Raw genomic sequence first — 21,517 nt, 5'->3', positions numbered from 1 at the left:
TGCCTGTGTGCCAACTGCCTGCACCACCAAGCAGCAGCACCCCAGCTGGATTCTTTTAAACCTTAATTAACATTTGCGGAGCTTATAGTATGCAGTATGTGAGCTTTTTCATCACTGCCCTGTTTCACATTGATTCAGTTGCACACATTGTGTTAATTTAACTCCAGAAAGTATAAAAACTGACCTGTAAGGGTTGTTTTTTACACTTTCTGGAGTTGAATTATGGGAATTATTTCACAGGGACTTACTAATAAATCAACCCTTTCTGGAGTTGAATTAATACTTAATACTTGGAGTAGAATTAATACGTCTGGAGTTGAATTAAAACATTTTTTTTAAAACATTTTTAGAATTTATTATATTTTTTCATTTATGACAGTCTTTATTATTATTTAAAAAAAAGTTCATAGTTTGAAAATATTTTTTGAAATAATGTATATCAATTTGTATGTAGAAAACAGAAAAAGTTATATTTTCTCGCAACCCATAAAGATGCGACCCACAAATGGGTCCCGACCCAATGTTTGGGAAACAGTGCCTTAAAAGAACTAACAGGTTTTATCCTCTGAACTACACCAGTGCTGCAGTTGATGACAGACAGTTAGCCACCTTGCAAACTAGACGCTAAATGCTAGTTGAGGCCGGTGCCGTACTGCTCATGTTTCGTCAAGTCAGCATGTGTGTCATTGACTCATTGTGCTGATTAAACGGTCTCGCATAGCATAGCGTCCCATTGCTTTACGTTTGGTCTCACATTCCAGCGGTTAAACCACACTTATTTACCATGAGAAGACAAAAAGTTTGCAGACGCATATGTGCTTGTGTAAATACCCTTTGACATGCTGTAACAATCAAATGTAGGGTACACAGAAACTTTCTTTTTTCTCAAAAGGGTGTAGCCTTTTGAGTTTGAAAGTGCAACATGTGCATTAATGTACAGCACAACATACTGTGTGTGTGTGTGTGTGTGTGTGTGTGTGTGTGTCAGTAGAGTAATGCATAATATACAGTGAATCAAGGTTGTACTTTACTGTTACATATTGTGCACAATATGCATACTTAGTACTTTGATGCCAATACTTTTGTACTTTTACCCAAGTAACATTTTGAACACAGGCCTTTTACTTGGAACAGAGTATTTTTTATATTCTGGTATTGTTACTTTTACTTAAGTGAAATATGTGAGTACTTCTTCCACCACTGCCTCCCTGCTTTCATATTCAGACATTTAGGCTGGTGTCAGATAGGACACAGTACTACTTGTCAACTACTGGTTGTATCCAGGAAGGTCAGATATAGCCTGATTATCAGCCTGTGAATGATCCAATCACCACTAAAAAAAGAGCACACCCAGAGATCACATGATCACAACAACAAAAATCTAGGCATCTTCCATGTAAAATTTTCTCGGATTTCTGTTCAAAAAACAAGCCACATTGAAACGGCCATAGCTCTGGAATGGAGGCTGCCGAGTCGTTTGGACATGAGGTTGTCCAGAATCACCGTTCCGACCGATATGTCCATATATGGGCATATTATGGATATCCAGTTGTCCAGAACCGCAGATCCAACCAGTATGCCCATATATGGGCATGCCAATATACAGGGTATGGGCATATATATCATCAGGTATCTCCATGTATGGGCATAAAACGGACTAGGTAGACAGACAGATACACAGATCTCTATAGGGCACAAAAGGGACACAGGTACAACGGGTACTCTGACAAAGCCTCCGATGCTATATGACTCAGCCATATTGGTCGGATTAGCAGTGCGACCTCTAGATGTGAGGGCCGTGTAGGAGCCCGAACTCTAGATGTGAGGGCCGTGTAGGAGCCCGAACTCTAGATGTGAGGGCCGTGTAGCAGCCCGAACTCTAGATGTGAGGGCCGTGTAGGAGCCCGAACTCTAGATGTGGGGCCTGCCTAGTGGCCCGAACATTCTACTTTGTGATATTAAAACGCAATAACATCACAACGTCGTCATCACAACCATGGCAATTACCCTTTAAAAGGAATCGTCAAATAAACTAAATGTAATCTAGCTACTTTTACCATCAAATTTTCACCTGTTTTTCTGAGCGTCTTCTGCACATTATTTGCCAAGCACTGATTTACGGTGGTGCCGGTGTGTGACATGTTTCACTGGACGGTCCATCAGAAAGGAGAACGCAGACCCGTCCATGCTGCTGTAGCAGCGAAGCACGAGCTGTACTGTTTTGGAGGCTACAGTACCAAGAATCACATTGTTGTTCACGTCTTCAACACAATGTCTTTATGCTGGATGCCCCCAATGACAACTGGAAGAGGACAACGTCCCCTTGAAGTACCCAACACACGCCGGGGCCTCACAGCTGTGCTGATAGAAGATATCTACATCTGGGGTGGGTTAGATACTTACACACGGGACTACTGCAACGTGCTGTATACGCATTTGACGTCGACACCCACAGATGGTTCAAACCCAAGATTTCTGGGTCCGTTCCCGAGGGGAGGGCCCGCCACTCAGCCTGTGTCTCGGGGAAGGTCATGTATATTCATGGAGGATGCAACAACGTTGGATACTATAAGGACATCTACAAGTTGGACGCCACCGCAATGGTCTGGACTTTAGTTAACACCAGAAGCTCTGCTTCATCATTTCACTCCGCCACCATCATTGGGACAAAGATGTTTGTATTTGGGGGCCGGGGGGACCCGTCGGACTACCACAGCAACATCAGAGTGTTTGACACAGAGACCAACTGCTGGCTGAGCACGCCTTCTGCACAGGCTCCAGAAGAATACTGGGGTCGTTCAGCCTTTACCTACAATGGAGCGCTGTACATGATTAGTTGCTGCTACTCTCTGTTCTTCAAAGCTCTGTGGAAACTCAATCCAGAGACCTTCTCCTGGAAGAAGGTTGAGCCCAAGGGGAAAGGCCCGCGTCCGATGAAGTTTGGGATGCGCTTTTGCATGGTGGGAGATCGCATGATACTCTGTGGAGGATCCAACACACCTGATGACCTGTGCATCTTAGACTTCAGTCCAAGCATGAAGATGCTATGCAAGCTAGCAGTTATTCAGTACCGTCTGGAGCAGTCAGGATTACCACACAACATCAGGTGGGAACTGGCAGCCATGACTACCAACAGCAACGGTAAAATAAACTACACCAAACTAATGAAAAAGAAATCCCAGTGAGCCAACTAAAATCAATCAACACAAAGAAAAACATACCACAACTACATTAACTCTCTTACTGCCAAGAACAACTTATGACGAGACATCGTCATAACAACCTGGCTGCCAAGAACGACTTATGTCGACTTTTTGAAAAAATAAATAAAAAAATAACCCAAGATATCGTGATCCGAAGATTTTCTGGGTTCCTGGCACGGTCATATTTTCTGCTCCATTCACTTCTCGGTTAACTTATTACTTAAAAATGCTGTATCTCGGCTCCTGTGTAGCCTACTATTTTTTTTTACTATGTATTTTTGGCAGAGACATGCTATTTTCAAAGGCGTATAAAATTGAACGGGGAGTTTGCGATGACATTTTTTGTTTTACGCGGAAGCACAGTGAAACCCGCTGTGATTAGCAACCATCAGGGGATCGATCATACTGGAGATAAATATTCTGTGACTACCTGAAAAAGGTACGAAAATTGGAAAATCGCTGGCAGTGGGTGCACGCAGCCAGAAATAAGTCTTTCAGTGAGAGAGTTAAGTATAAATCAGGAATAACTCCACACCCACTCAAACCATCCACCTCCACCTGCCTATGATGCCCCCTGGCCCAGCTACACTCCCAACCCCACCCGCCTATGAGAGAGAGAGAGAGAGAGATATATATATATATATATATATATATATTTTTTTTGTGCGGTTTAGCCGCTTCTATAAGTGGGGTTGGAAAGTTGTCCTTTCCGTCGTGCAAATTTGTCTTTCGCTGTACTGTGATTGGCTGATAAGTATTCAGACCCTTTGCTCAGTACTGTGATTGGCTAGCGAGACGCATGACGAAATTAATAACTCATACATTTTTGAAGTGAAACTTGTATATTTTGATCTTCCATCACTGTGATGACCATGTTTTTGAGCACCGAGCGGTGCAGATATACAAGTGTCACAGCCAAGGGTCTGAATACTTATCTTTGCAGGACGTGCTGTGATTGGCTAGCGAGACACATGATGAAATTAACTTAAAACTTCGCTCATAAATAGCACCGCTCACTTCACACAGGGTGTGATTTAAAAACAAAAAAAATGCTATCTTACACTGCAGTCGTGTGTAATGGTGTACAGGTGTTATTGTATGTGTGTGTTATTGTGATGTATGGGGATAAGTGAGTCTGAGTTCCACAGTTCTACTGTTGTACATGTAAGGTTGCCAACCTGTAGTCAGTCACAGAACAAAGCTTGTAGATGTGTTTCCTTCATTCTGCTAGGATATCTACTTACACTTGTTGTATTTCACCGCAATCTATGACCCTGCCAGGAACCCATTTCCCTAATTGTCTCTGTCTTTACCTCTCCATTTCATTTATTCTAACAAAAATACACAAGCAGTGTAAACCTCTGTAGTTTACATAGTTTATATAAGTTCCAGTGCAACATTATACCAGCCAATGCCATTGAATGGGGATGGATTCAAGTTGTGGCTGGGACTTTGTGACAACCGGTAGGGCACCGTATCAGCTATGACTGGCATGTGGGTGGTAATTACATGCTCTGAGTTTCATGTGTAGGAGTCGCATAAGAAGAGTTTATTGTTTTGTCAAGAATGAGTGGAAGAATTTCAAACGTTGTCTGGGCCATTGTTCAGCACGACGCACAACATTCAGATCGTGCTTCGGCGTGATTCGTTACGATCAGACGGCACGAGGCAGAGGAACACATTTGGCGTGGTGTTTACGTGATTTAACAGCATAAATACATTGTCACTGACACAGATTTACTTTTAACGCTCAGCCAACTACACTGCCAGGTTTATCTGCTGTGGCATTGACCACATGAACCCTATAGTGTCCCTATTCTGGGCATGTCACAATAGGTGAATATTCTGCGAAAATACCAGATCTACAAGCTCACAACACATTGCAACACGTTACGCGACACGTTGTGATACTGTGGGTCTACTATTTCCGACAAAGATATATGGTGCAGAGGGAAACAATCAGGGTCCACTGGGGGACCCCGGTCAAGTAGTATATAGTGTTTATATGAACCTCACGTCACCACCAGGCTTTCCACCACGGAGGAAAGTCTGGTATTCATTCTAACACATGCCGTGTGATCCGGTTTAGAGAAAAGAAAAAGATTATTGTGTTCCGGTGGTGTGTTGCGGTGGTCTATTGCTTTTATTCCCCACATAATGTGAATCAATTTGTCGCGTTACAAGTTACAGGGGCGTCACGGCCATTCACTGTGCGTACGACGCGACACCCTCACTCTCACAGATCCGTGATTTCATACCCCCCACTTTAAAAAAATAAAATAAAATAAAAATTCAATTAACCTAACCCTAACCCTAAAACCAAAATAAAGTAACCAAAACACTGGGAAAAAACTAACAAAATCCACCCAAAAAACGATGACAGTTACAAATGTTCGCTTGAAAAAAATGATATTCAAAGATTTGTACAAATTTTCACGATTTTTCGAAAATAGCAGATCTACAAGCTCATAGCTATGAGCTTGTATATCTGCTATTTTTTTAGAGCCAAAGTATAAAATAAGGGGTATAGTCCACCGAAAGTCCATCCCCCCCACCTTCTGAGAGCCTGTGACGTCCCTGTAATATAAGATGGACATATACCAAACGATTATTATACCAAAAGAAACGAAACAATTATACCAAGCTAAACAAATTAACTAGGGGAATCATCTTTGGAGGTGCACGACGGCGGAGGTTCCGGTCGTGCGTTCCGGCCGCCTGATGACGTAAAGTTATTTCCGCTCGAGACCGGATCAGAACATCAAAAATGGTATTGATCCCAGGCTATGTGTATATACTATAAGTGGTTAAAATGCTGACACACTACACACTGCATGGCTCAGGAGCTAGAGTGGCCATCTTGGAATCAGAAGTTTCCTGGTTTGATCCCCGGCTCACCCTGGGTCAATGTCGAAGTGAGCAGGTCGGTGCCTTGACCAGTGGTGTAACGTAACTAAGTGCATTCACTCTCAAGTACTGTACTTAAAGGTAGGGTAAGTGATATTTTTTGGTTAAAACAAAAAGTATTTTGTTAAAAGGTTAAAATACTATATTCTGATAGTAATCATTGCTATAGAGTGTTTGTTCAGTAACAGATGTCTCCCTGTCTCTCCAGCTCTTTAATAAACAGAAAATACATTTTTCGGTAGGTGTCAAAATCTCAGCCAATCAGGAGAAAGTACCCATTTTTAAGCTTAATTTGTGTAGTGTTCCAGTTAAAAATTTGTCTGCTCATTTCTTAGTGTCATCACTTCCAATTTCACTTGTTTAATCTATATCCTGATTGAGTTCTCTGTCCTGGTTGGATAAAATTGGAAATGAAACTACAAAAAAAAAAAAAACTACAAAATACATTTTCTGTTTTATAAAGAGCTGGAGAGACATGGAGACTCTTTATATGGACAGGACACTCTATAGTAACGAGCACTATCAGAACATAGACCCATTTTGCAATTATTTGAATAATTGCAAATCACTTACCCTACCTTTAAGTACAATTTTGAGGTACTTTTACTTTACTGGAGTATTTCCAATTGTCTATACTTTTACTTCTACTCCACTACATCTCAGAGGCAAATATTATACTTTTACTCCACTGAAATTATTTGAAAACATTAGTTACTATTTAGTATGCAGATATAAATTATTACGTTTAATTACATTACACACACTAACCACTTTAGCCCTATTTTAAACCTAGGCAATTTGAAAATAGCCGATCTACTCACATTGCGACGCGTTGTGAGCTTGTAGATCTGCTATTTTCAAACATTTGAGTACTTTTACTTTTGGTACTTTAAGTACATTTTTATACCAATACTTTTGTACTTTTCCTCAAGTAAAATTTTCATTCCGGCCTTTTACTTTTGAGTACTATTCCCACCGCTTTCCTCTGGGTTGAATGTAATGCACATTGTAAGAAAAGCACTACTGTATATACCGTATAAATGCCCCATTTACATGTACCATTGTATTTACCGTTTACTACTGAATGAAGGATATCCAAGATTAATGAAGCAATGAGCAAAAGTGTTTGAACCATAAGTTTCTGCTTTTGTGTCTGAGCAGGCCGTCTTTGCACATGAATTAAACACGATCTACCCGTAACACAGCAGCAAGAGAATTCCCTTTTCAACAGCTCCAAACCCATGTTCCACACAGTGACTAATAATACGGAACAGATGTTGAAACATTCGTAGCAGTATGAGGATTGTAACATTTTATCGGAACACACACAGCAGTATTTTCGATGATGTAGATCTTCATTTGTTTTCTTTGTCACTCTTTTTTTCCGCAGGATCTACAGAATTATGTTCTATACTAACCACTTAAACCATACATACTTCGTTGACCGGGGTCCCCCAGGGGTCTGTACTTGGCTCCCTAATTTCCCTCCCCTACACCAAATGTCCTTGCCTAAAATAGTCTGCTATTTTGTGCCAAATGTTCACCCATTGTTGCTGAATGCTGGCCTTTATATCATGCCATGCCCAGAATGAGGACGCTGGGTTTTATGCGGTAAATTCAGTGTCCGGTTCATGTTAAGGCCCCATAGAGGATTTGAACTCACTGAATCATTATGCTCACTCATGTATGTTCACAATACATTGACATACACACTCAGTTCAAGTACAGCAACTCAATGCACGTGCCTTCTCAAATAAGGCATATACTGTGTATACTGTACATACAATATCATACATGTGTAACGCCCGGAATTCGAACCCGGGTTTCCCTCGTGCAGGCATGCAATGCTCATTTGGTATGTTCTTGCACTCTATTTCAATGACGTGACGCGCACGTCGCTTAACACCTACACTGCAAGTCACACAATGGACAATTGATATGCGTCTAGGCTTATTCCTATGTTAATTCGCTAGGTGTGAGTCGGGAGCCTTTGAAAACTTTGTTGAGGTGTGAATTTAAAGTAGTTTTAAATCTATGCGTGTGCCTGCGTGTGCTCCTGGTCAAATAGGTTCCGGCACAGCGTGCAAGGCCGTCCAGTGAGCATTGCACCCCTGCCCTCGTGGAAAGCCAACATCTTATCCACTAGCCCAGTGATTCTCAAACTTTTTCATGTCAAGGACCCCCAAAATTATATGTATTCGGCCATGGACCCCCATCTGAAAATATTTTATTCCAGGGACCTCCAGAAGCAAAGATTTGTGTTAAAAATGTTCGCCTTTAAAAAAATATATATTTAAAGATTTGCACACGTTTTCAAGATCTTTCAAAAATAGCAGATCTACAAGCGCTATGAGCTTGTATAGCTGCTATTTTTGAATGGCATAGTATAAACTATGGTTAAAGTGGTTAAAATGATTGTGACGCTGAATTAACTAATTTTGCTGGGGACCCCCTGGTATCCCACTTTGAGAAGTGGGATACCAGGGAACCCAGGGATACCAGGGAACCAGTCCACTAGCCTAAAGGGGAATTCCCCCCTTGGCCGGGGGAGATATTAGGCGCTTGGTCATCAGGCAAAGGCAACAAAATCTTGCGCACATGCTGTAAGCCAGTGGTGTCCAAACCTTTTTCAAAGGGGGCCAAATTAGAAAATATGAAAACACCCAAGGCCCAGCTCGCGCGCGAACATTTTCGATTATAGGCGGATTTTGGGCAAAATATGTGCGGTTTTCAGGCGGATTTGGGGCGTTTTTGGGCGTTTTATTGTTACTTTATTTCGGTTTTAGGGCACCACTGCTGTAAGCAATTCTCTCTCTCTCTCTCTGCTCTCTCTTTCACACACACACACACACACACACACACACACACACACACACACACACTGTGATTTCTCCAGACCCCAGACGTCCTCCGCTCTGCGTGTAGCCAGAGTGGAGACAAGCGTCCCCCAGACCAGAAGAGAGAGAGAGAGAGAGAGAGAGAGAGAGGAGGGGGGGGGGGGGGCTTGTGGTTTGGTATGAGACTTCTTGGGGGAAGGAAACCGCATTCCCACAATCAAGAGGGGTTGGTGGGATGGTTCTTTTGGCCTGGGGGCATAGTATAGATACACTGGATTCATTACCACCACCTAGGATGAAAGGGTCTCCGTCCTGAGACATTGAAGCCCCCCCCCCCTCCCCCCCAACACACCCACCCACCCGCCCGCTCCAGCTCTCACTTTTTTTCCCCTTCCTCTTACTCCCACAACTCTCCCTTCCATCCATCCAATCGGTCGGAAAATGTTCTGGTCCCTTGGTGTGGTGGTTTGGAGACGGCTTGCCTCGCCGTGTGTGTACACACACAGGGAAACATATGGGATTTGTTATGAATATGTCTTTGGACTGGACCTCAAATAATGCCTGGTAGAAGGCGCCCGTGTCTCAGACGACAGCGCAAATGGGATGTATCCTCCTCAAAGGGGCGGGCGGCGGCGCGGTTTGTGTTCAAGTGGGTGGAAAAAGCACTCAAATGTTTTACTTAAGTAAAAAGTATCAATACTGCGATGTAGAACTCTGTTACAAGGAAAAGTGAGCTTGTAGATCGGCTATTTTCAAATAGCCTAGGTGTAAAATAGGGCTAATGTGGTTAATGTATGTTTTATAATGTAATAATTTATATCTGCAAAGTAACCAGTGAATTAAGTTTCAAATAACTGTAGTGGAGTAAAAGTAAAAGTATAGCCAATTGGAAATACTCCAGTAAAGTAAAAGTAGGCTACCTAAACATTTTACTTAAGTACAGTACTTGAGTAAATGTGCTTAGTTACTTTGCACCACTGGTTGTGTTCAATTGGGAGGGTAATATGTTCCCCCCGAGGGGAAGTGATGATGATGCAGGCATCGCTTGCTCCGTGAAATGCATCCTTCGAAACGGAGACGATATAAATAACATCTATACTAGTGTATTCTGCAATTTAGCCTAAATGTAGAGTTTTCGTTTCCAAAAAGTGCTACCCCGTCAAATGAAAAGATGGCACCTACAGTATACACAGCAACAAACCCAGGGCGTTAAATCAACTCTGAGAGAGTGTAAAAACACCCTTACCGGTCCATTTGGGTCTATTTACACTCGCAGAGTCAAATTAACAGAGGATTTTGCTGTCTGTCTACTGTTACATACACAGGGTGTTTTTCAGGAGGATTACACTATCTTTAGTACGTCTCAGGTTTACGAAAACAAAAACACCTCTGGATTGTATTTCTCTGCATTTGGATTTTGAATGAATGCAATTTGAAGACGACGTTCACATTTAACCACTTTTAAACCCCCTATTCTTAGTTAAAAAAAAAACATTTTGTTCCCGTCTGCACCATATCTACACCAAAGCCGATCTACAAGTGTGTAGATTGGCTAGAGTTTTGGCAATTGTTCCCCTCCCCCCAGAATATGCATGCCGGGGTTCAAGTGGCTAAATATTTCCTTTCAGCTACGATTAAACCAGTCCAAGTCATGTGATCACAATCTCTTCACAGCTATTCAGACATGTCCTCTCTTTACTTCAGTAGGCCTACACTGTGATCCTCACACTGTAAACATTGGTCATCTGAAAGATTTACATCTGAACTGTGTGTTTTTTGCACACGTTTTCAAGATTAAAAAAAAATAGCAGATCTACGAGCGCTATGAGCTTGTATATCTGCTATTTTTGAATAGTATAAAGTATGGTCTAAACATTGGTCATCTGAAAGATTTACATCTGAACTGTGTGTGTGTGTGTGTGTGTGTGTGCACGCGCGTGTGTGTGTGCACGCGCGTGTGTGTGTGCACGCGCGTGTGTGTGTGTGCACGCGCGTGTGTGTGCGCGCGCGTGTGTTTGTGTGGTAGGGGGAGTTAGGGGGGTGCGTAATCATGGAGGTATTTTGTCAGTGAGGTTTGGTTTCCCAAACCCTCGATGCCAGAAGCCACTGGACTCCAGACTCTGGTCCAGAGGTGGTTTTATATGTACTGCAGTTGGACCTAATCCTTAAACTGTATTCAGTCAAAGCCATTGTATGCTGACTCTAAGTTTGAGGCAGGATACAAATGAGGTTATGTAACGGTTGCGAAAGTTAAACCCGATGTATAAATACCGGGGTCTAATAATAGTTATTTTTAGCATCATGGGAGCACTGCAGTCCTAGAGATCAGTCCCTGTGGGGCCGATGGGCTTTGTTCAAAATGTTCAACTAGGGTTGGGGATCCAGAACCGCAGGAACCGGATCCAACATTGAGCAACCGGAATGGGTTCCATCACATTTGGAACCTTTTCTGGTAAGTGGTTCTCAAACTTTTACATTTTAACGACCACCATAATAACTCTTAGAGTGTACAAATGGAACCAAATGGGTCCATTTGGTTCTATTTGTACACTCTCAGAGTTACAGATCTATAACGGTATTTGGAACCCCCTCAAGGAGCACAGAGAACCACTAAAATAATATGTAATACTTTATGGATGATTGAATTTGTGTTCATCAGAAATGTAAATGACTTTTCTGTTTCTAAAGGAATGGTTAAAGGGAGCTTGTTTAGGAAACATTAAGGAACCGGAATCATTAAAATCCTAAAGGATCCCAACCCTATGTTCAAGTGGTGTGTGGAGGAAGCAGGCAGTTTAAACACACTTGTTGGTTATACTGTACAGCCTGCACTGAGTTTGAACGTTGGGCGGCGCACACACACACACACACACACACACACGTGAAGGGAAATGCAGATAATCAAGGCAGTACGAATAGTCTGGATCCAACACTGTCTCCATGTAGGCAGGTGGGATTTCAGAAAAAAGGCCTTCTATAAGGAGGTTAGAGGCATTTGGGGGTAAAAGTTGGGAACAAGGCCATTTTACATAATTCAAGGGTGCTGAATCAGAAAAACACTGTTCCCAAGCAAAATTCTTAGTGCTTAACCTCCTAATTTGCATATCAAAATGGCTGCCGATTTTGAAGTATTTCTTAAATAACTCTATAACAAAGCAATCAAATCTGACAAATAAAGTGTATATATTTATATTCTGAGGGTCAGACAATGTGTGGAAGGTATTTATAATGTAATAGATGTAAATAAATGTAAATAATGTAAATACATATGCAAATTAGAGGCCACTATTACAGAAAACGGTTTCGTACTTAAAGTGATCCATCCGCATCCCCCTTATTTTATTTTATTTCTACTTATCTGTAACAGACATGGCTTTCTTTATGCAACGTCAAGATTCTGACACAAAACCTTCTTGGACTGTATTCAATCAATCAGTCTCATCAGAGGAACCAGAGCAGACAGCAGTAGGATATTTGCCCATAATTCTTGCGCCGGCTCATGAGTTCAATACTCTAAATACAGTTGTGAAGAGGTGAATGGCAATATCATCTCATTTTGGTCAGGAGCAGACAGTCCTTACAGTGGACCAAGCCCTATTCTGCAAGCTCATGGAACTGAAGTGGTCTGTTGGAGAATACCGGGATAAATTAATCCCTCGCCTTGGTGGACTTCATACTGCAATGAACTTCCTGAAGGCTGTGGGAGATCACATGGCTGGATCTGGTTTAGCTGAAGTGTGGCTGGAGAGTGCATTTCTTGGGGAGGGTGCTGTGCAGCTTGTTCTGTCAGGAAAATCATACAACAAGGCTATGAGAGCACACAAACTAACCTTGCAAGCCTCGTGGCGGATTTTGGTACCTATATTGCTCTCATTTGTGGCAGAATCGGACATGGAATACCATGATGAAATTTCTGCAATGGTTGCTGATGACAACCTTGAAAGAATTCCCGAGTTGATAACATGTCTGAAACAGGAACGGTTTCGCAACCTTCTGAAAGATTTCATTGCAAGTAAATCAGAGGATGTGAACTTCGTCTTCTGGTGGGACTATATGGACATGGTCTCAATACTGTTGCAATTCACTCGAGCTCAGCGTGATGGACTCTGGGACCTTCATCTCCACTCCTTCAGCCAGATGTTGCCATATTATATGAGGTATGACCACCTAAACTATGCAAGATGGGGTCCAGTGTATATAGCTGAGATGCACCAACTTCCAGAAACCATACTATCTGAGTTTCAAAAGGGCAACTTTGTTGTAAAGCGTTCCTGTCAAAAGTTCAACCAAGTAGATCCAGACCAAGCTATGGAGTGGATAAATGCTACAGGAAAGAAAGCTGGCGGAATTGTTGGCATCACAAAGACAGCATCAGCGCTTTGTAGATGGACCTTTTCCTATAACTTGAGGACTCACATTGCACTTGCAACACATGCAATGTAAAACAACTGTCCTGACAGAAAATGTGTTAACAAGGAAGCTACCAAATCACGTCAAAAGAGGGACAACAAAGATGAAATGGCATTGCTCCTGGCCTTCCAAGGTTTCATTCCGTTTCACCAGGGTCATTGCAAAATCTTGTCACAAAAGACCTAGCAACAGAGGCAATCCAAAACTCACTGCTTGTGCCAAAGTACTTGGACAAGAAGAAGTGAGTACATTTGTTGAAAAGAGGATGACTGTGTCTGGGCAAGGAGACAAGCCAGATGTCCCAATCCATGCAACGCTACACAGGAGTAATGCCAAAACATTTGCATCTTTGTATGAAGTCGTCAAAGACACTAAAGACAAAGAAAAGAGAACTATCCTAAAGGCAGACAGAAACATCCTCCAACGCCTTGTTACTGCCTATGAGGCGGGTCGTCCGGTTGACATGCCAGCTGTCCTGAAGCACGAGCTTCTGCCAGCTCCTATATCACTTGCTGAAATGAATGGTACACTCCGCACTGGAAACAAGTCTGTGCTGACGGATAAGCTAACTGAAGACATAGTCTGTCCTGAAGCTATTGAACTTCACCACTCATCGTCTTGCTTCATCATTGACGGACAAGCACTGGTTGTTGCTTTGGGAAAGCCTGACAATGCAGTGACCTTTGGGGATTTGGCTGACACATATGTAAGAGCAGTACTGAAGGCAGGTTCTAACTATCAACGGATAGACATTGTATTTGACAGATATAGAGAAGAGACAATCAAGGGTGCTACCAGGACACAACGCACAAAAGCAGCTCAACCAATCAGACAAGTTGTTGAAGGTCGTGATGCACCTCTTCCAAAAAACTGGACACATTTTCTGTCACTCCCAGAGAATAAAATTGATTTAGCAAATTGACTGTCTGAGGAACTATGCTCTCAGGCACCTGATGATAAGGAGATTGTAGTTGCTGGTGGATTCAGAGACGAACTTGAGGTTAGATCATCAAAGACAACCACCTATTTGACTCACCTGAGAGCAACACATGAAGAAGCTGACACTCGGTTGGTGTTACATGCTGTGCACAGCCAGTATAATACCGTTGTTGGGTCATCAAGAGACACTGATGTTCTTGTGATTTTGGTTTCCCACTACCAACGTGCACAATGTGAACACCTCTGGATGATGTCTGGTACCACCAAGAAACGGCGATATATACCTATTGATGCTGTTTTCAACAACCTACCAGGAGATTCATCAGCAAGTCTAATACTCTTGAACTTAGGAGTTGGTGAACTCACAGAGCAGACTATTCAATCATCTGAATCATTTGTCTGCTGAATATATGGTGTGCACAGAACAGACTCTGTTGATGCAGCAAGGCATATATTGTTCTCCAAGACTGGTAAAACAGAAGCAAATGTCGCCGACAAGTGATGCTCTCCGCTTCCATTTAATGCGAGTACACTATCAAGCAATGGTTTGGAGAAATGCTCACTGTGCCATACCTGAGCTTCCTGCACCTGTGGACATGGGATGGAAACGTGGTGATTCAGGACTACAGCCCATTCTGATGTCATCGAGTCCAATCCCAGAAAGTTGCCTGGAAATGATTTCATGTGCATGCCATAAGCAATGCAAAACCAAATGTGTTGCAAATGCCGGAAATCTGGGTTACGATGCACAGCCATGTGTGCATGTCAGCAACGGAGTGATGATCAACCTCCTTGTATGAATGTGGTCCAGTGTCTAGACTTTCGTTCAACAATGGCCAATACAGTATCTTTAGAGTACTAAACCGTTATCTGTTATGGGGGCCGCTATTTTGCATATTTCGGAGTAGGCTGATTATTATATTATATTATACTATCATATTATATTACTTACAAATTATTTAATCACATTGTAGAAAATGTATATAGACACTTAATTTGTCAATTTAGCTTGCCTGGCCACAGAGTTATTGAAGATAAAGGTGCGAATTTGCCAATTTGGCAGCCATTCAGATATGCAGATTAGAAGGTCAAAAACTAAACATTTAGCATGGGGAAAAAGTACGTGTTTTAGATGTCCTAAGGATGGCAAAAATACAGATAAGTAGAAACAAAATAAGGGGGATGCACATGGACCCGTTTGAGTACTACGGTAAATCATTTTATGTAATGGTGGCCTCTAATTTGCATATTTATTTACATTATTTACATTTATTTACATTTATTACATTACAAATACCTTCCACACATTGTATGACCCTCAGAACATAAATATATACACTTTATTTGTCAGATTTGCTTGCTTTGTTATAGAGTTGTTTAAGAAATACTTCAAAATCGGCAGCCATTTTGATATGCAAATTAGGAGGTTAAGCACTAAGAATTATGCTTGGGAACAGTGTTTTTCTGATTCAGCACCCTTGAATTATGTAAAATGGCCTTGTTCCCAACTTTTACCCCCAAATGCCTCTTACAATCACATATTTCAGAAATCCCACCGGTCTAATGGGAAAACAATGGCGGTGCCTGCTTGAGAGTTTTCAGTTGTTACAACTGCACCAGGACCCTGTCTGTACGCATTTGTCATTCTTCACTTTTCTGGATCAATCCCACAAACGTGATGCTTAACCACTTAAAACCCTATGTACTTTGTTGACTGGGGTCTCCCGAGTCTGTACTTGGCCCCCTCCTTTTTTTTCTCGCGATACCAAATCCTGCAGATCACAAGCCGCATGTGAGCTTGTAAATCTTGTAGTCCACAGAGGGAGGGACAGCGAGTGCATTTTCCGGCAGCGGCAGCTTCCGCGGAGCTGCCGGCGGCGCCAGCTTTGGGAGTGTGCTGCGTTTGTCCCCACCAATATTATTTACGATTCTGTGCCTAACTATCGGTACATAACTCGGACGGCGCTTAGTCGACTAGTAGACCATCGGCCGGTCGTCGCGGGCACTCGCGCCTGGAGGCGCTCGGGCGCGACTCCTTGGCCTCAAGGTCTACTGAGTCGGCGCGCCTCCGTCATGGTCCAAAACTATACTTTATCGGCGGAAAAAATAAGTTGACTGCGGCTCCTCCACCGGCAGTTCCGCGACTGCCGCTCCTCCACCGGCAGTTCCGCGGCAGTTCCGCTGCTCCGCCGGCAGCTGCCGCTCCACCGCCGGCAGTCACTGCCGGGAGCTGCCGCTCCTCCACCGGCAGTTCCGCGGCAGTTCCGCGGCTGCTGCCGCTGCCGGAGAATGCACTCGCTCCTTCTGCACAGAGGTGCAGTCATTGGTTTGTAGAGAGAATAGAAGAGCGAGCATGCAGCCTTGCAATGCCTCTGTCTGTGCTGAGTGTTAGTTAGCCTACTTTTAAGAAGCTGAACGTTACGTCCCAGTTAAAGTCCTCTCTGTCAGGTGAAAAGAAGCAGCTGGTCACTCCATGTGTATCAGAGGAGACGTTGTTGTCTACACACCCTCCCACATGACCAACAACAGGTAGGAGTTGGCAGTGACAGGTACAACATTATATGAACATGGGAGGAATTGTCAAATAACAAATACATTGGGGAGAACATTTATGAATGTTCTACAGAGCAACAGGCAAAAAAAAAAAAGGTAATTCCTGCTACGTCATCATCAAGCATTTGTCAACAGTGTTTGAATGCAGGTTCCGCTGACAGTGCAGCAGTGACAACAATGTAGCCTAACCGTGAACGGAATTAGAGGCTATAACAATTGAGCAAAAAAACGGTCCAAATTAGGTGCATATTTCGTTTGGCTTCATCGTCCACCTGTTCCACTCCAGATGTAGTCCATGAGCCAGAGCCCCAAAATTGAGCAATGATTATCGAAAGAGTGGGCAAAAGCAAACCTATATTAAATTGTTCATAGGGTCAATACGAGTAAATAAATATATGATAACCTCTCCACAGGAGCAGCTTTTTCATGGTTATCACACATTTTGTTATTTTCCCCATACGTACATGACAGGTGAAAAAATGACAACATTTTAAAAAGAGTTATCATAATGAAACTTCCTGAGTTGATTACTTACATGAAGACAATGATTTATCGTATTACAAGTTTTCTGAAATTGTATATTTAAATATGCATATTAGGCATTAGGAAAATATGCCTACATTTGCATAACTTTCCAGAATCAACATTGGAACATTGGACAAAGCCAGAGTCAACATACTTATTTCATTTTGTTAAGATGTTGGAGTCAAAGGTTTTTAACGAGGGAATATTCAATATCTGGCGCAATTTTGGGGCTCTGGCTCATGGACTAAATGCCTAATTTGCATATTTAAATATACAATTTCAGAAAACTTGTAATACGATAAATCATTGTCTTCATGTAAGTAATCAACTCAGGAAGTTTCATTATGATAACTCTTTTTGAAATTTTGTCATTTTTTCACCTGTCATGTACGTATGGGGAAAATAACAAAATGTGTGATAACCATGAAAAAGCTGCTCCTGTGGAGAGGTTATCATATATTTATTTACTCGTATTGACCCTATGAACAATTTAATATAGGTATGGTTTTGCCCACTCTTTCGATAATGAAATCTTGTCTGGCTCATGGACTAATGAGCCTGATGTCACAGTGATTAATACACACTACTAACGTTACGTTACCTTCATCTGGGTCAGGGAGCCACATTAACATGTAGGCTACAGTACTGTCACTGTCTGCATTATTAGTACGTTGAAGTTCAATATAGCCGTCTAGCCTACTGATTGTTTTTCATGTTTTTCACGTTTATGCGCTCTGCCTACTGGCCTGGCTTTGACTTACGCCACTGACAGGCCCGTAGTCATTAACCCTTTAAGACCGGGGGACGCATCTGTGTAACCACTTTATCCATATTTTATACTTTTGGCTATTCAAAAATAGCAGATCTACAAGCTCATAGCGCGGCACCGAGTGCCGCGCTATGAGCTTGTAGATCTGCTATTTTTTTTTAAATCGTGTTTTTTTTTTGCAAATCTTTGAATATAGATTAATAAAGCAATTGTTTTTTACTCAAATCTTTGCTTCTGGGGGTCCCTGGAATTTTTTTTTTTTAGATGGGGGTCCGCAGCCAAATACATATCGTTGTGGGGCTCCTTGACACTGACATTAATATTATAGCAACATAAGTGTTTCAGAAAACTGTTTTAAACTGATTTAGAAGACATTTGTAGAATCCCCAGAAGCAATAACATTTTAGCTAGAAATGCTCGCTTTAAATATATATATATAAAGATTTGCACAACATTTTTCACGATTTTTAAAAAATAGCAGATCTACAAGCTCATAGCGCGGCACTCGGTGCCGCGCTATGAGCTTGTATATCTGCTATTTTTGAATAGCCCAACGAAATCTAAAAATGACACACAGATGCGTTCTCAGGTCTTAAAGAGTTAAGGTTAGTAATCCTTGCCTTTTTGGGTACTGGAACTACAGTATGGTGGAGCTTTTGAAGCAAAGCGGGGACAGTGCAGAGTTCCAGGGACGGGTTTAAAATCAGCCGTAGAAGAACACAGAGCTCGGACAATATAAGCCTCTTTATTTATTAAGGTGCCAAGTATGAAAAGATCAAAGAGTGATGTTTCGATGCTACTGCGTCTTCCTCCGAGTCATGTTCGGGTTTAAAATATCTGTGTAGGCCGATTAATACTGGGTACGTTGTAAGTGTGAATATTAATGATGCAGAAAAAACGGTACCGAAAAAGGCCAGCATGCACTCTCAGAAGCAGCGAGTTCAGGAATTTAGAAGCTCTCGTTTGATTACAAAAATAATGCCTTAATGACACCTCCAGCAGTCATGTACTGAGATAAATGAGTTGTCATGTAGATTGTAGACGGTAATGACATGCTAATTTTCTGTGCTAACGAGGGCTCAATGAGGCAGAGGGGTAAATTACAGTGTCTAAGACTGCTAGAGTCAACTACACACTGTGTGTTTAAAGAGTGTGAAGGTGACGTTGCATGGTATGCTGACTCTGAGAATGCAAGTGAACCCGTCCATAGTTCTTTGAAGCTGTTTAAAAATAGCTCTCCTTGCTATGGAGATCAGATTAGTGTAGTTTGGTGCATGAGAAGACCATAAAATGAAGGGGGAAAAAACGGCTTAACTGTAAGATTGTATGTAACGTAGGCTATACATTAGAACAACACAACAAGAAAGCTGCAATTATGTTTGAGGAACGGCCTCTGCCATGCAATGCTATTTTAAACATGCAAACATTTACTTATCGTTGCACTTGCTCCTTCAGTTTATGTGTTGTGTATTACAATTCTTCTCATAGTTGGGGTGTTTAGTGGGTAGAGAGGCAGTCTGGTTTGGTTATCAGAAAGTCACCGGTTCACCTCATGGCCCCGGTCAATGTGTCAAAGTGCCCCTGAGCAAGATACTGTACTTAACCCCTAACTGCAGAATATCCCAGAATATCCCCTGTGTGACTAACAAAGCTCCCCTCCCCCTTAAATACAGCTGTTTATTAGCGTTTTTATGTAAAATAATGTCACCATGGTTACGCCCCAACCCGAGCTATGGGATGAATGATCAAACTGCGCATGCGTCGAATCCATAGACCCGTTAGACTGTTGCCGTCTGGCACAAGCACACACAGAGAACGTGCTTAAACTTAAAGAACTTTGATTTACGGGCCGTGTACACTAAGAAAACATTATTACGGGTGTGTGTGTGAGTGTGTGTGTGTGCGCACTATGGGTCCAGGACGCGGCGATAGGACGCACGCGGGTCCGGCCGGGTGTGTGTGTGTGTGTGTGTGTGTGTGTGTGTGTGTGGGGGAGGGGGGATGCGGCTACAGGACACACATGCGTGTGCTTGAACTGTTGCAGGTACCAAGTACAAGGTCACTTTCCAGCCCTGATATACTGTCTGTGCACAGCGCATAACCCACACTGCACATACTTTGGGTGCTCATATCCCCCGACGGATATGGACTAGTTATAATAATTTCATAATGTATTAAAATCACTGTTATAATGAATTTTAGTGTAATTAGTCACTATAAGTGGTCAATGGGTGCTTTAAGTAATGACATTCTTGGAGGTGTAGGCAGAATATTTTGTGAGCTGTTTAATAATATATGTTTCCCACTTACTTACTTAAAGCACACAATGGCCACTTATAGTGACTTACAATCACCCTATAGTGCATTATAATGGTGTTCATATCACATTATAAAATTAAATAATCGGAATAGGATTATTGACAGGGCCAGACGGATGATATTTGTTTCTGTCCACTATCAGAGTAGTCTGGCTTCTCCCATGTGAAATATTATTCAGGAATTTACTTCCTTAGCTTACTGGCAGCATGGACAAGAAATGTGGTGCTTATCAGTCCAGCTGTTTGCGAGATTAGCTGCAGGCACACACGCACACGCACACGCACACGCACACGCACACACAGTGTAGTGGTGGAAAGTAACTAAGTACATTTACTCAAGTATTGTACTTGAGTACAATATTTTGGTATTTTTTACTTTACTGGAGTATTTTCAGTACTTTTACTTCTACTCCGCAACATCTCAGAGGCAAATATTGTATTTTTACTCCACTGCAATTATTTGAAAACTTTAGTTACTTTGCAGATATAAATCATTATATTATAAAACATACATTAACCACTTCAGCCCTATTTGTGTTGTGAGCTTTTAGATCTGCTATTTTCAAACTTTACTTTTGGAAGGCTACTTTTAAGTACATTTTGATGCCTATACTTATGTACTTTTACTCAAGTAACATTTTGAACTCTGGCCTTTTACTTGTAATAGAGTATTTTTGTATTGTGGTATTGCTACTTTGACTTAAGTAAAGTACTTTTCCACCACTGTGCACACGCACGCGCACACGCACGCGCACACGCACACGCACACACACACAAAATAACAGGCTAAATATAAAATATACGCCATACACATCAGTCTGCATTAAACGGACAGAGCTACACTTTGCATTTGGATTAGGGTCAGCTTTATAAAGTGTAAACTTTAATATTTCCCTTCCATACTTACTGTCTAAACGCATTACGGTTCATTGACATTGAACGCCATAAGCTGCTCACTTCGCTGTCGGGTTGGTTTCCAGCTTTCCCCTTGGTCTTGTTATTATTGGGATTATCATCTTCCTGCTAGGTCTCCATACTCCTCCACCTACTCTACAC

General features: G+C 42.0%; 1 protein-coding gene across 1 annotated transcript in view; it reads right to left on the bottom strand.

The window, feature by feature from the left end:
- LOC308092367 (uncharacterized protein) overlaps window positions 1-14,941 on the bottom strand; it is a gene marked incomplete at both ends in the record, with an annotated part of 55,083 nt that extends 40,142 nt beyond the window's left edge. The window contains one exon of the mRNA XM_080438218.1: window positions 14,870-14,941. Coding sequence (XP_080294344.1) covers window positions 14,870-14,941 — 72 coding nt within the window. The remainder of the gene's footprint in view (window positions 1-14,869) is intronic.
- Between the last annotated feature and the right edge of the window lie 6,576 nt (window positions 14,942-21,517).

This window comes from Gymnoscopelus braueri, assembly GCF_963280865.1.
Source record: "Gymnoscopelus braueri genome assembly, chromosome: 9".
Classification (NCBI taxonomy): Eukaryota; Metazoa; Chordata; class Actinopteri; order Myctophiformes; family Myctophidae; genus Gymnoscopelus; species Gymnoscopelus braueri.
This window is presented reverse-complemented; position numbering and strand designations above follow the sequence as displayed.